This window comes from Artemia franciscana, unplaced genomic scaffold (assembly GCF_032884065.1).
Source record: "Artemia franciscana unplaced genomic scaffold, ASM3288406v1 Scaffold_867, whole genome shotgun sequence".
Taxonomy (NCBI): domain Eukaryota; kingdom Metazoa; phylum Arthropoda; class Branchiopoda; order Anostraca; family Artemiidae; genus Artemia; species Artemia franciscana.
In genome coordinates, this window is record NW_027068640.1 from 1 (window position 1) to 13,220 (window position 13,220).

At 35.6% G+C, this 13,220-nt stretch overlaps 1 protein-coding gene across 1 annotated transcript in view; it reads right to left on the minus strand.

The window, feature by feature from the left end:
• Positions 1-9: 9 nt before the first annotated feature.
• Positions 10-13,220, minus strand: part of LOC136043715 (uncharacterized) — a gene marked incomplete at its 3' end in the record, with an annotated part of 45,027 nt that continues 31,816 nt past the window's right edge. The window contains exons 6-9 of the mRNA XM_065728613.1: positions 12,182-12,482; positions 6,525-6,792; positions 2,992-3,172; positions 10-297 (exon numbers count right to left, since the gene is read on the minus strand). Coding sequence (XP_065584685.1) covers positions 10-297; positions 2,992-3,172; positions 6,525-6,792; positions 12,182-12,482 — 1,038 coding nt within the window. The remainder of the gene's footprint in view (positions 298-2,991; positions 3,173-6,524; positions 6,793-12,181; positions 12,483-13,220) is intronic.

Sequence of the window (13,220 nt, forward strand, 5' to 3'; positions counted from 1 at the left end):
TCTCTTTGCGAGACAAGGCGTTTCATTTCAGCCAATTCTATATCGTCTGATATTTGTGAAGGAGGAAAATCCTGAGATGCCCTCTGTTGTGGAACATTATAAGCACCAACTGCTGCAGCTGGGTCAACACCTACAAGCGGGGAGTGAAGAGCGTAAGCCGGAACACTGGGTTGAACTAAAGTTGGCCCATAAATCGGGCCACCTACAGGGTGGGTAAACTGCTGAGGCCCTCGCTGCGATTGTCTAAAGTGTGTATGACCATTGATGATTGGTACTGAATGATTACCAAACATGGCTCTATAAGGAGGAGAGGCAAATAAGTACATTAAAAAGAAAAACGGAAAAATGAGTAAACACAGTTAAGTCCAAACATATGGGAATACAGGATTGTTTGACATCCCGTGTAACAACAGCATATCCAGGATTTAGTAATTTTTTTTTCGAGAGGGGGGGGGGAGTTAACATTTTTTGGTGTAACAGAATAAGAAGACAAAGAGTATTGACTATTTATTTATTTTTTTCTACTCCCTATGTGTACGGGTACAGTAATACACTACTTTAAACCAGTTTCCTGCAACTAAAGTAAAGCACTCCGACAATACAACACGTGTTGCTGATATTCCTAAAAATCATTTAAATGTTTACAAAACCTCTCAACTAATCAACTGTCTAAAAATTTTGACCCAATGTCAGCTTGTGCAAAAAAAATAAACAAAAGGTTTGACAAAGAATGGCACAACACCCCAAACTACAGATTTGCAATTTCTTTTGCTACTTAAAAAGATGAACTAACTTTATATGATTGGTAAGTGTCCGTAATTCTCAGTCAATTACCGCTCTGAAAACAAAGACGAAATCGTACAAAGCATACCCTAACCGAATCGTGCATCCCCCCATAATACACTATGAGACTTATAGCTTAAATGAGCGCACATTTTTTTTTCTTGGTTTCGATAGTCTACTGTATTGATTATATTATAAGAGAGCATATTGTTAAAACGAGGGCATTAAAGAGAGATTTAAAGAGAGCAAACGTTTTTGACAGTTTTCCCAGTCTACTATATTGATTATATTGTAAGAGTCCATACTATTAAAACGAGAGCATTAAAGAGAGCAGACATTTTTGACGGTTTTACTAGTCTATTGTATAGATTGTATTGTAAGCGTCTATTGTAAAGATTGTAAGTTTGGCTTGTTGGGCTAGTCTAGTTATTGTGTTTGGTTATGTATTTAATTTATTTATCTAGTATGGTATGGCTCAGAAGCATGAGTGCTCCGAAACACGGATGAAGATCTGCTAGATGCTTTCCATAGAAACTGCCTTCTGATTGTTTTGAGTACCCGACTGACTGACCGCATCTCAAACAGTAAACGCTACAAAAAATGTGGCTCAATTCCATTTACTAGTAATGTATTAAGAGAAAGGATGAGATGCATGGGACACGTTCAGTGAACGAAGCCCGACAGATTGCCAAAGATAATCCTTGTCGGCCAACCATCTAGGGCTAAACGAAAAGCAGATCATCCCCAAATGCGTTGGGAGGATGTCGCAAAGAAAAATTTAATTGAAATGGGAACTTCTTGGAAGGGTGCAAAGATCGAGGCATTAAATAGACTAGGACAGAGGAGGAGCGTGCGTGGCTATGTTGGTCTCAGGCAGCTTGGTGCTGCAGTGAGTTGTTAGTACTAGTATCTTTGGCTAGTCTTTAAAAGTTGTGCATGAGACATAAATTATGTAAAATTACAAATTTAATAGAAAATAAAATATAAGTTTGGTGAAATAGGGGTACATTAGTCACGGATACCCCCATGGACGCCCCATACTACATTTTCTTATGCTTATTCTTTTAAAAAAAATTAGAGATGGAGGAGGAGCATGCATAACTGTGTTGACGACAGATGGCTTGGACTACAAATAATTTCTTAGACTAAACTGTTTTTCCATTCACGAAAAACTAAGCAAGAAAAACGGGTTTAATTTCAACAAAGCAGCGAACAAAAAATAAAAACAAAACAAAATTTTAATTAAAAAAGATCGAATATTTTGGCTCCACGTTCACAAGCCTTTTTCAACGAAAAAAAGCAAAAAAGCAAAAAAAATTAAGTAAGAGATATAACAGTTGTTTTTAAAAATAACACAAAAAAAAGACAACTAAACACAATAAAAGAAAAAAAACAGTAAGAACAACTCACATTATAAACAAAGTTCCAGAACTGATGCTACTGCAAAAGAATAAAACCAAAGCGAATGTTTAAAATGAAAACAATGTGTCCCTCTCCTCTCAATTTTCAATGGAGAGTGACCGATTATTTTCACTATAGACATTCGGTTTGGTTTTATTCTTAAGTAGTTGCATTAGTGCTGGAAGTTTGTTTATAAAGTGAGCTGTTCTTACTTATTTTTTTTTCTTTGTGTTTAGTTATCGTTTTTTGTTTGTTATTTTTAAGAACAGCTGTTTTTTCTGTTGAGAAAGGCTCCCAGGCGTGGGGCCGAAATATTCGAATTTGTTTTTTAATTAAAGTTTTGTTTTGTTTTTATTTTTTGTTCACTACTTTGTTGAAATTAAAACCCTTTTTTCTCGCTTAATTTTTCGTAAATTGCTTGATATTGCAGTGATTTATAAACAATAAAAAGGAAAAATCATGACAAGAATTGATTTTTAGACGAATATATCTTTCGGGATAAAAGCCAATAAATGCTCCTCTGGCATAGTTAGCACATACAAGGCTGTCTCTAACAATGTAAAAGGGAGGGATAGTGGTTTCGTGTAGGGAATAGTATAAAATACGAAGGGAGATCTACAGGGTTCACCCTTTGAGACCCATCCCAAGGCCAGCCCATTCGAAAACAGAAAATACAGCCCTAAAAACACACGAAATGCACTTTAAGTGATATTTTATTTATTCCTTGTGAGATCAATCCCCCCCCCCATACCCTTGGAACTCTTCCTTAATAGATATTAATTACTAATTTCAGTATTTGACACAAACCTTTGCTCGATAGGGCTGTTTGGGGCACTAATGGGGCTTTTGCTTCGAACCATGACAGGAGACAAGGAGCCATCTTGAGCAGTATTGGTGTTTCTTTGTTGTCCAGTCGGAACAGGTGGCGTTCGAGTCACTAATGGGCTATTTGGAGGCAAAGGTGACGATTGGTTAGCCATCAATTGCGCTGAAATTAAAGAAGATATTACCAATAAATAATGGAAATAGGCTTTCTAAATTTTTCATTAGGTGACGATTGCAAAAACATATCCAGAAAAGAGACTTAATATATGGTTGGTAGTGTGTTTATTTGTGTGACGTTTTTCGCTTGCGTAATCACTTAGATTGGTTAGTCGTATAGAACTCTATGACTCATCACTCTGACTGTGAAGTTCAGTTTCAGTTTATGTCTGGCTTTATTTGATTAATAAACGAACCAAAAGTATTAGAACGATTTCTGTTCTTAGCGATAGGGCCATTACTTACAAACTAAAACTTGCAGCACAAACAGGCGTTTTTCCGCCATACATGGCATCTGAAAGTCAGATGTTACTTGGTAATTTATTTAACTTGGAACACTTAATTTGTTTATTTATTTATTAAAAGCTTATTTATTTATTTAAAGTTTATTAATTTATTTAAAAAAATTATTTATCTAACTTAATTAAAATTTATATAAAATTACGAAGTTAAGTTTATTTATTTAACTTAGAATTTAAGTAAACTAGGCACAGCATACAGTTATTTAAGTACTATTTGTATTTTCGAGAGCTAATGGTTACCGACAGTAGCACCAATCACTGAAAATGTTTAGAAGTAGAAGATATATTTCAAAACCTGGGGGGGGGAGCACTAAAACAACCAAAAACGGATAATTTTCAATGACAATACCAGAAAAATGTATTTCTCGATGGAAATACCAAAAAGTACTTTTCGAAAAAGGAGGGGGGAAGGCAAAAGACCCACCTGTCCATCCTCCAATTGGTGCCACTAGTTGGCAGGTCTCAGTCAGTACAGTAATACAGCGTTCATATACAGATCTAACAAGGCTATCTTGCCAAACATGTTTTTGTTATACACTTGGTCAGGTGAAGAAATCCAATCAGACATACATTTGAGCGCGACCATAAAGTGGGAATGATAAGTAAACTGAGGAAAGAAGCTTCCCTTTGGGGTAGAATTCGAAACCATGCTTCAGTCAATCACTGATTTCACTGATTTATGTAAACGAGAAAATGTCGATATATATTTTGATTACCTAAATAAAAACTTAAAAAAGAAGAATTTTTGCAAAGAAAAGTAAAGAGCTATATTAAGCCAAAGAAAAGTAGAAATAAACATGTTTAGCATTTCAAACTAAAAATGAACAACAATCACGATAAAAAGTTAAGTCAAGCATGAAAACCAGAAATTATCACAAATAGAAGTGGAGCTCCCCCCCCCCCTTTGTTTCACAGGATTAACAACACAAGAACAAAAATGATATCTCAGGCTAATCGTAAATTGAAAATAAAAGGGATGCTCCTTGTTTTCTACCCTCCTCCTCAAAACCTCTAAATGACTTGAATGTCTAATGACTTGCATTTCGTTGAAAGTATGTTTAACAATGTGTTGTTGTTCGTCAAAACATGAACAACAACAACAAAAAAAGAATATAGCTATAATAACTTTGGTTACTGAAAAGTACTTTTGAAAGTAGACTGATTGTTTAATATATAATGATCATGATTCATGGAAGTATCAGCAATTTTTGATTTATCAATGTTGTACAAGAGAAAATGTTTAAAAATGACTTGGCTAGTGGAGCACAGATAACACTTAGGCCTTCAAAAAACTTAGGGTATGTTAGAACCAGTTCTGTTTGATTTAATTTTTCCTTTTTTTTAGGTTTGCTTTATCGTTCACTGTACTTTCTGTTCGCTTTCAATCTCACTTATCCACTGAATAGTAATTTATGTTCCTTTTAAGCTTGAAATATCATACGAGTTTATTTCTGCTTGTTTCAAGCTTGGCTCAATACAGCTATTTAGTTATCTTTTTTTGAACTATCAAACTTTTTTTTGAACTATTTGACTAGATTTTGTTCGTCTATAAGGAAATGGGAAACGGAAACGAGAAAACGGAAGGTAGTCTGGTTGTCCTACAATCCCTCTGGACTCTAAAAAAGGGTACCACAACTTTGAATTTTCTACTTAGATGGCAAATTTTTGTTCTTGGGATATTGCATATAAATAGTTTTGATAAATTGGGTGGATACAGTGTGTTTTGACTTAGCTCTGCCATTTCCCCATATTCATGTCTACTTACCCCCTTCCTCTCGAAGTTGCCTGAAAGTTTCAACTTATCCTAAGCCGGTCTTGAGATACTACAGATGCATAATTTGGAAAACTTGAGCGTATATAGCGTCTTCTGATTAATCTAACTAATTTATCGTGCATGAGTAATAAGACCCATAAGCCATAAATGTGAAAAAAACAGTCACTTTGCTTGAATTAGAGACAAAAACTGTTTAAGCTCCTATTTTTAAAGTTTAAATTTGATATCCTTAACTGCTTCTGAGATTTTGCAGATATGCCTTTAAGAACCCCAGAATGCAAACAGCGTCTTTTGATTTAGTTCAAAAAACCCTTCAATATTCCCTGAAAGTCTCGACTGAGTCCCAAGCCATTCCTGACACACTTCAGATGTACAATTTCGACATCGTGGATACATTAACTGTCTTTTGACTGAGACAAATTCCCTTCTCAACGTACTCCATAAGTTTCAACATAATACAGTTAGCTGTTCTTGAGATATTGCAGATGCGCCACTTTAATAGCCTGAATGGACCCTCAGCTGTGCCTAAGACACTGCATATAAGCTATTTTGACAACCATGCCTCACATTAAGTCTTTTGATTTGTCTCGTTACTTAATCGTACATAATTTATAAATCTCATAGTAGCTTAAAGTGCAAAACGTTACTGTTGTCTAGATTGCAGACAAAAATTGTTCATCCCTCATACTACCCCAATACTAAGTTGAATTTCCCATGCCTCACTCCCCCCTTTCTTTGCCCAAAGGAACCCAAAAGTTTCAACTGGATCTCCAAATGTGTTCCTAATATATTGCAGATCGGGTATTTCGATAAACTGGATATAGTAGTGTCTTTCAATTTTCCTCTGCTCCCCTTTCCAAGACAAGATTTGAAGTACACTCGACCTCCTCTCCTTTTCCGATACTCCCTAAGAGTTTTAACTCCATCCCTTCAGCCATCATGTAAATACTGTAAATAATTTGAGGTGTCGGCTGCTCGTAGTGTCTTTCGATTTCGTTTCTAGAGTACACTCTTGGGGAGCTTAATGGCATAACCATCGATTCATAAGAGCTTGCTCAAAATACAACTAATCTGGAAAAAAATTATTCACCCATTTTCAGGCCCCTAAACACCAACCCCTCAATCACCACCATTTCTTTGGCTGTCAAAATGTAGAAGTGACAACCGTGACAGTTAATTCTCAAACAATTTTTTTAGTTGAAATTAATTGAACAGTCCCTTACCTTGCCTCAGAAACCCCTCTTCATCATCACTCATTGGTCTCGCCTTTTTCTTTCTCCCACCATCCTCTCGAATGATAACACATCTACCTATTTTCAGATCTCTCAATTGACCCTCAAGGCTGTTCAGTTTAGTGACGGCTTGAAGGTAAATCCGTTCCCTCAGTCTGACACCTCGACGTGTTGATGATTCTTTCAAGAGTCGTAAAGCAGCAGCTGTAATTTTCTTCTTTAGCTGAACTTGAAGCTCCAGGGAAGCTATAGCTTCGTCCTGTAAGAAAGCATTAATAAACAAGTTTTTAAAATAATGGACGAGTTTTCAAAATAATGGATCTAAGTCACTCGTTCTCAGTCTGTGGATCGCAACCCCGAATGGGTTCCGGTACCAATGCCACAAGGTCACCAGTCGATTTTGAGCTGAATGCCAATACTAGAATGAAAAACGTAGTAAACAGCTATATAAATTTTTTACAAAGAGAGTAAAACACTAGCAACAGTTCTTACCACCTCTCAGTCACCACAAAACGCAAAATCTTTTACAGCAAAACGTGAAATTTGCGCCCACCCAAATTTTGAAAAACAAATTTAACCCCCCCCCCCCCCCGCCCAAATGTATGTGATTCGACCCTAGTGCGTCGATTAGCTAAAGCCAAATCCCTTTTACCATGCTCAAGATATCGTCAGATAATTTAGTTTTAAATTTAGATTTTGACACAAGCTGAACCTTAGATCTACCAAAATTAAAATTTTTGCTCAAATAAACCTGGTATTTTAACCTACTGCAAAATACTGCTTTTGCGAAATTTTAGCTGCTTAGTTTTAGCTTTAAATCTGAGTTTCCATGAATATGAACTTTACAATATAAATATATATAAACTTTTTGAACAGCTATTTAAACTCTTTACAAGGTGAGTAACACACTAGCAACAGTTTTTATCATCAGCAGCAACTTAATTGATGTCTTCTTCAAAAAAAAATTCGACCGAGTGAGAGAAATTGTGCGGAGTATGTACTGACGAGGCACCTTTAATGTTTGGCTCCGAAGCTGGCTTCCAATCGTCAGTTGAAGTGACCCCAGAAGTAATTTGGACTGAGATGATTCACCGACAAGCATTACTTGCCAATACTCTGCCTGAGTCACTCAAAGAAGTGTCTAACCGAGTGACTCAAGCTGTAAATGCCGTCAAATCAAGGCTATTAGAAGTGTTCTTATACGAACAGAAGCGAAAAGTCCCATACTTTCCATTAAAGGTTATTGAAACACATCTAAAACCACAGAAGCTAAAACACTCTTCACGACTCCGCCGTCGCACACGCGCAATGACAAACGATTAGGGCGGCACGACGAGCTTATGGGAAAGAATGCTCTGACGGTCTCGGAATTTCCCAGATTGCACGCAACGAAATATGTGTCATTCTTGGAGAAACTTTTCACTATCGTTCGTATATATAAATATTTATACTGTGGTTAGGTGTTTCTTGAGAGAACAGGTGTTGAAGAGATTTTTTGAATTGAGGGGAAAGTTACAAATACTTTTCGTGTCTCAAAATACAAGCAGCCTTGCTTATAGATGAGCTTACGTTGAGTGCAAATTGGCATAGCTGGTCAACATTTTTGAGATATCTGATGGTTTTGAGATATCTGATTCAGAATAATTCATGTGGCTTAAAAAAGCACCAACAAATATGACAAAAATACTAGATTGAAGCTAGTTGAATGGCTTACATATTGAGTAAATAAACATAGCTTCAAAATTTCTAACTGAGCATAACTTACTAACTAACTGAACTAACTAACTGAACTATTTTCAAACAAGATTACTTCATTCTAACCTTACCTTGTTTCACTTAATAATGATGAAAAAGGTCAACAAGATCAATTGCTTGAATTTGGAGTTCCAGAGTAGTGACACTCGCATTCACAAGCTCCTTTTCAGCTCAAGGGCAACCATGAAGTCTAGCATGAAGTCTTTTGTCAAAACTGACATCTTAGAGAATGATGATGTTTTTGTCATACCCATGATCTCGGTTGTTTCAAGGAAATCTCCGAGATTTCTTTTGGTCCAAATACCGAAATACACGTGCATGTCCATAATATATAACATAATATACAATATAAGGGTGTGATACCCTCGAATGATCTCAAACAGTTTAGGTTGAACTGCCTGAGCTTCCTTGTAGAAGTTATCAAACAAATGAGGAAATAAATTGATCATTCTGATCCCACTTTGAAAGCTCTGGCTCGTTTAGACCCAGTGACTGCTTTGAGCGGACTAGTGGGACTGACCGGTCGGTTCAGCAGCTTACTTGGGAAACATGAAGGTGAAGTGAAAAGGTCAAAGAATGTAATAGAGACTCAGTGGATCTTGACGAGTGAGCACAGGGATGAGATTATCAGAACCATGGGAACTGAAATGTCTCCTTCGATCTTTTGGAAGACGTTATTGAATACAAAAAATGCTCAAGGCAAGCCGCAGTTCAAAGAGCTGTCCCTTTTCATACTAAATCTGTGTGCTCTTCCGCATTCCAGTGCAGCTGCAGAACGTCAATTTCCAGTTCTATCAAATATAAAAACGAAACTCAGGAACAGTCTACTTCTCGACACGATAGACTCACCGATGCAGGCAAAGCACCTGGTCTCTCGTACCACAGGAACCGTACACGACTGGGAAATTCCTTCCGATATGCAGAAGAATTTTATGGCCTGGTACAAGAAGAAAGAAAAAGAGAACAATGAGTCCTAGATATAGCCAGGGTCGAATATACTTGAATTTCTGTGGAGGGGGGTCTGTGTGTGAGAGGTTACCAAGTTGTTCAGTGCTTATATATCTGATATTCATCTGTAATTTTTAGTACAGATATGCGTTTGATTTTGGCTTACATTTTTCGTCGGCCTCTAGGTCCATTGGAAGTACGATTTTAACCATTAAGACAGGAAGACTTAGTAGTATTGTTGGTTCAAACTAAGCTTCAATGAGGGCATAGTGACATACTGTACAAGAGAAGAAAAGTAGACACAAAGCATGTTACAACAAAAGGAAGTATGTTCAGGCGTTAAACTTCATTTTTACGAATTTCTTCTCGATTAAATCCAGATCTCGGACAAGTTTTACGCTCGCAAACTAAAAAGCTTAACGCACCTACTGTGGTCTTATATTTTTCCATTTTCGAAGGTGTCAATTAAAGCTTAGCCGATTACGATTGCGACTTCATGCGAAAAGTCTTTAATTTACTGTCGGAATTGATTGTCCCTAAAACTTTTATAAATGTAAACTTTCCTCGCTGGCCGCCCAGACACACATTCACAGCATGTAACATTAATTTAATCCAATATTCCTATTACTTCCATGACGTAATAAAAACGGCTCGATCCCAAGATAATAGTTTAGAATTAAGTTTACTCCTTTTTGAACTGATTTGGAAAAGATTATATATTCAAAACTCTAAATAAAGATTTGAAAATTAAATTTGATACCACTTGTAGCAAAAAATGACACATTTTGTGACACATTATGGAGTCTGAGATGACACAAAAAGCACATTTTCGGAAAAAATATGACACACTCCTTAAAAAAAAATTTGGCAGCCCTGCGAAGGCAGACTCGTAAGTGACATACTGGGTTCCCAGGATGATTTTAAGTCTCTTTTGCACTGTTTCAATTTCATTGTTGTGGTAGTCAATATTATGTACATGTGGTTCCCAAACTGGGCTTGCGTATTCAATCAAAGAGTGTATATTAAAAGTGTATCCAAGCATTAATTGCTTTGTAGGAAACCAGTATTTATCCTGATTTGCAATATACACAGATATTAAAATTACTTGGCGTTTAAGTGTGATGTAATGACGGTATTAAAAGGTAACAATTACTGTATTTGTATATCTTCAAGAACAAAGATATTATCAAACGTTATTTTGAGTTTGATATTTATTTTTTGTAGCTATCACCCATGGAGCTACTGTGCTAATTAAATCTATCTATCTACATATATGTTGCAAATGGATAGAATTCTAGGGTGGCAAATGCTAAAAAAAAATTCTAACACAAAAAAGTGTATTTCCCATAATCGTAAATATTCTCCACATTTTTTTCAATATTTATATTTTAGAGTAAGGGGGATCCAGGGGATGAACATAAAGTTGTGGAGTTCTTTTGTAATCCAGTCATTTTAGATTATAAAAAAGATTTTCCCTGGAAATCAGCTTTGTATACCAATTCTATTATCATACACTTACTTTTTGACATGGGGACTTATTCAATAATTCCGTCACTATTCCACCTAATAGTGACATCTTAAAATTTTTGAGATAAATAACAAAAAATTATCCACTAGCCTGTTCTCAAGCGGAGGATCAGTAGGGCAACCTAGGTCAAATAGTTCCATGGCAATTATCTCAGCAATGTGATAGTAGCAAATAGAACCTTTAGGCGTAAGAGCCACAGGTCATTTTCCTAAAGGGTCACTTCGCTCCTATCTTTCTATTTTTTAAGGAATTAAAACAAACCTTCTAAATACAATTGCTAAATAGCCAAGGCTAAAAATTACCATGACTAATTGTAAAAAAAAACCGACTGCAAAAAATTAATGTGTTGAAACTACTCTTTTCTTCTTAAAGAGTTAAAAATAGGCAGACATTTTGAAGAGCCAAAATCTTAAATCAGAAGAATTTTCCAAAAGCTATTTACTCCTTTAATATTCTCTCACGAATACGTCCTTTGAAGTAGTTTAAAGTCGAAACGACAATATTTAAAAACGGCTCTTTAAAAAAAAAGACAGTAAAGATGATATTAAGATGAAATAGTAATAAAATTGCGAATATGTTGGCTTCATATCCGGAAGCCTTTATTAAAGAAAAAAAAAAAATAGCTTCAAAAGCAGAAGAAAGAACAAAGAAATGCACCCACTCTCTTTACAAAAAGAAAAACGAAAGGAAACTCATATTTAAACAAAAGGCATTTCACGTAACAAAACAATAAAGGACAAGGCAAGATATTTGCAATATATTACTGTATGTACACGTCCAAACTATTTTCTTAGAGGAATTCATGTAGGGCCGAAATTCTGGCTAAAATGTTCTTCGCCAACTAATAATAAAAAAAGAGCATCACACTATAAAAGGTAAAAACGAAGACTTCCACAATCCTCAGTTATATGGTCTTCAATATCCCTTAAAACACACCAATTTTCACTTTCGACACTTTTAAAAAATTATACTACTTTTAAATTTAACAAAACTGACTCGTTATTCGGCATTAGTATGAAGTAAAAAAAAAAATTTCAGATTTATCAATAATGTAAAAATATTTGATTAGAACGATCAGAGGAAAGAATTAGATGAAACTAAAAAGACAACAATAGAGTTTGAACAGAGTAGCAAGAGACTTACATGGATTACAAGAGACTAAAGACTTACAGAACAAGAGACTTACAAGAGATAAAAGACAGCTACAAGAATTACAAGTGACTAAAAAAAATAATAAAAATGAAAAGTAAATTTAAAAAAGCTTATATCTTCAAACGTACTGTAAAATTGTTTTAATTGGTAGCGAAAAAGAGTGAAATGTTTGTAACAAAAAAGCAGAACTCTTGAAGTTAAAATACGAAAAGAAATAGAATTTAAAACTAAAATAATTAAAAATTAAGCGAAAATACAAACTTACATGATCTCTTTGCGAGACAAGGCGTTTCATTTCAGCCAATTCTATATCGTCTGATATTTGTGAAGGAGGAAAATCCTGAGATGCCCTCTGTTGTGGAACATTATAAGCACCAACTGCTGCAGCTGGGTCAACACCTACAAGCGGGGAGTGAAGAGCGTAAGCCGGAACACTGGGTTGAACTAAAGTTGGCCCATAAATCGGGCCACCTACAGGGTGGGTAAACTGCTGAGGCCCTCGCTGCGATTGTCTAAAGTGTGTATGACCATTGATGATTGGTACTGAATGATTACCAAACATGGCTCTATAAGGAGGAGAGGCAAATAAGTACATTAAAAAGAAAAACGGAAAAATGAGTAAACACAGTTAAGTCCAAACATATGGGAATACAGGATTGTTTGACATCCCGTGTAACAACAGCATATCCAGGATTTAGTAATTTTTTTTTCGAGAGGGGGGGGGAGTTAACATTTTTTGGTGTAACAGAATAAGAAGACAAAGAGTATTGACTATTTATTTATTTTTTTCTACTCCCTATGTGTACGGGTACAGTAATACACTACTTTAAACCAGTTTCCTGCAACTAAAGTAAAGCACTCCGACAATACAACACGTGTTGCTGATATTCCTAAAAATCATTTAAATGTTTACAAAACCTCTCAACTAATCAACTGTCTAAAAATTTTGACCCAATGTCAGCTTGTGCAAAAAAAATAAACAAAAGGTTTGACAAAGAATGGCACAACACCCCAAACTACAGATTTGCAATTTCTTTTGCTACTTAAAAAGATGAACTAACTTTATATGATTGGTAAGTGTCCGTAATTCTCAGTCAATTACCGCTCTGAAAACAAAGACGAAATCGTACAAAGCATACCCTAACCGAATCGTGCATCCCCCCATAATACACTATGAGACTTATAGCTTAAATGAGCGCACATTTTTTTTTCTTGGTTTCGATAGTCTACTGTATTGATTATATTATAAGAGAGCATATTGTTAAAACGAGGGCATTAAAGAGAGATTTAAAGAGAGCAAACGT